Source organism: Pteropus vampyrus, unplaced genomic scaffold (genome assembly GCF_000151845.1).
Source record: "Pteropus vampyrus isolate Shadow unplaced genomic scaffold, Pvam_2.0 Scaffold356, whole genome shotgun sequence".
In the NCBI taxonomy this organism is placed as follows: domain Eukaryota; kingdom Metazoa; phylum Chordata; class Mammalia; order Chiroptera; family Pteropodidae; genus Pteropus; species Pteropus vampyrus.
In genome coordinates this window covers 103,112-104,434 of record NW_011889137.1, presented here as the reverse complement: position 1 = coordinate 104,434, position 1,323 = coordinate 103,112, and the positions used below count along the sequence as shown (strand labels likewise).

Below are 1,323 nucleotides of genomic sequence, written 5' to 3'. Positions count from 1 at the left end.
TGATAAGAGGGCAGGTGGTCCTCGTGCCCACGGCTGGTGGCAGGGCCCTGGACGCTCCCACAGCAACAGGAAGAGGGCCTCACCGCACTTCTACCTTCCCAAGCTCAGCACCCCAACCCATGGGCACTGATCCACATCCTGACCCCGAGCTGCAAGGGACTCTGGGGGTTGTAGTTCATGCTTCCGGCATGGCAGGCCAGAGGGTGGGGGGCAGTGGGGGCAGCCAATCCACTCGCCAAGGACCCTTTCGTGAGGCAGAGCGGGACCTGCAGCCCATGTTCTCAGCTTTTGACCAGAGCCCTTCACGAGGCAGCCAGGCAGCGGGGGCCCCAACACACAGCATGGCTGCCGTAGAGGCCTTGGGGAGCGCGGGAGGGTGTGGGCACCCCACTTTGTAGAGGGCATGCGGGCCAGAGTTCTGACCCCACCTGTGCCATCTCCCAATCCCCACGCAGGTCAGAGTGGGGCCGGCAACAACTGGGCCAAGGGCCACTACACGGAGGGTGCCGAGCTGGTGGACTCGGTGCTGGACGTGGTGCGCAAGGAGTGTGAGAACTGCGACTGCCTGCAGGGCTTCCAGCTGACCCACTCGCTGGGCGGCGGCACGGGCTCGGGGATGGGCACGCTGCTCATCAGCAAGGTGCGCGAGGAGTACCCCGACCGCATCATGAACACCTTCAGCGTGGTGCCCTCGCCCAAGGTGTCGGACACCGTGGTGGAGCCCTACAACGCCACGCTGTCCATCCACCAGCTGGTGGAGAACACGGACGAGACCTACTGCATCGACAACGAGGCCCTCTATGACATCTGCTTCCGCACCCTCAAGCTGGCCACGCCCACCTACGGGGACCTCAACCACCTGGTGTCGGCCACCATGAGCGGCGTCACCACCTCCCTCCGCTTCCCCGGCCAACTCAACGCCGACCTGCGCAAGCTGGCCGTGAACATGGTGCCCTTCCCACGCCTGCACTTCTTCATGCCCGGCTTCGCCCCGCTCACCGCCCGGGGCAGCCAGCAGTACCGCGCCCTGACGGTGCCCGAGCTCACCCAGCAGATGTTCGACGCCAAGAACATGATGGCCGCCTGCGACCCGCGCCACGGCCGCTACCTGACGGTGGCCACCGTGTTCCGGGGCCGCATGTCCATGAAGGAGGTGGACGAGCAGATGCTAGCCATCCAGAGCAAGAACAGCAGCTACTTCGTGGAGTGGATCCCCAACAACGTGAAGGTGGCCGTGTGCGACATCCCGCCCCGCGGGCTCAAGATGTCCTCCACCTTCATCGGCAACAGCACGGCCATCCAGGAGCTGTTCAAGCGCATCTC

At 65.2% G+C, this 1,323-nt stretch overlaps 1 protein-coding gene across 1 annotated transcript in view; it reads left to right on the top strand.

The window, feature by feature from the left end:
- The window catches only part of TUBB3 (tubulin beta 3 class III), a gene marked incomplete at its 3' end in the record, with an annotated part of 7,350 nt that extends 6,029 nt beyond the window's left edge, over window positions 1-1,321 (top strand). Inside the window, exon 3 of the mRNA XM_011379149.2 lies at window positions 456-1,321. Coding sequence (XP_011377451.1) covers window positions 456-1,321 — 866 coding nt within the window. The remainder of the gene's footprint in view (window positions 1-455) is intronic.
- Between the last annotated feature and the right edge of the window lie 2 nt (window positions 1,322-1,323).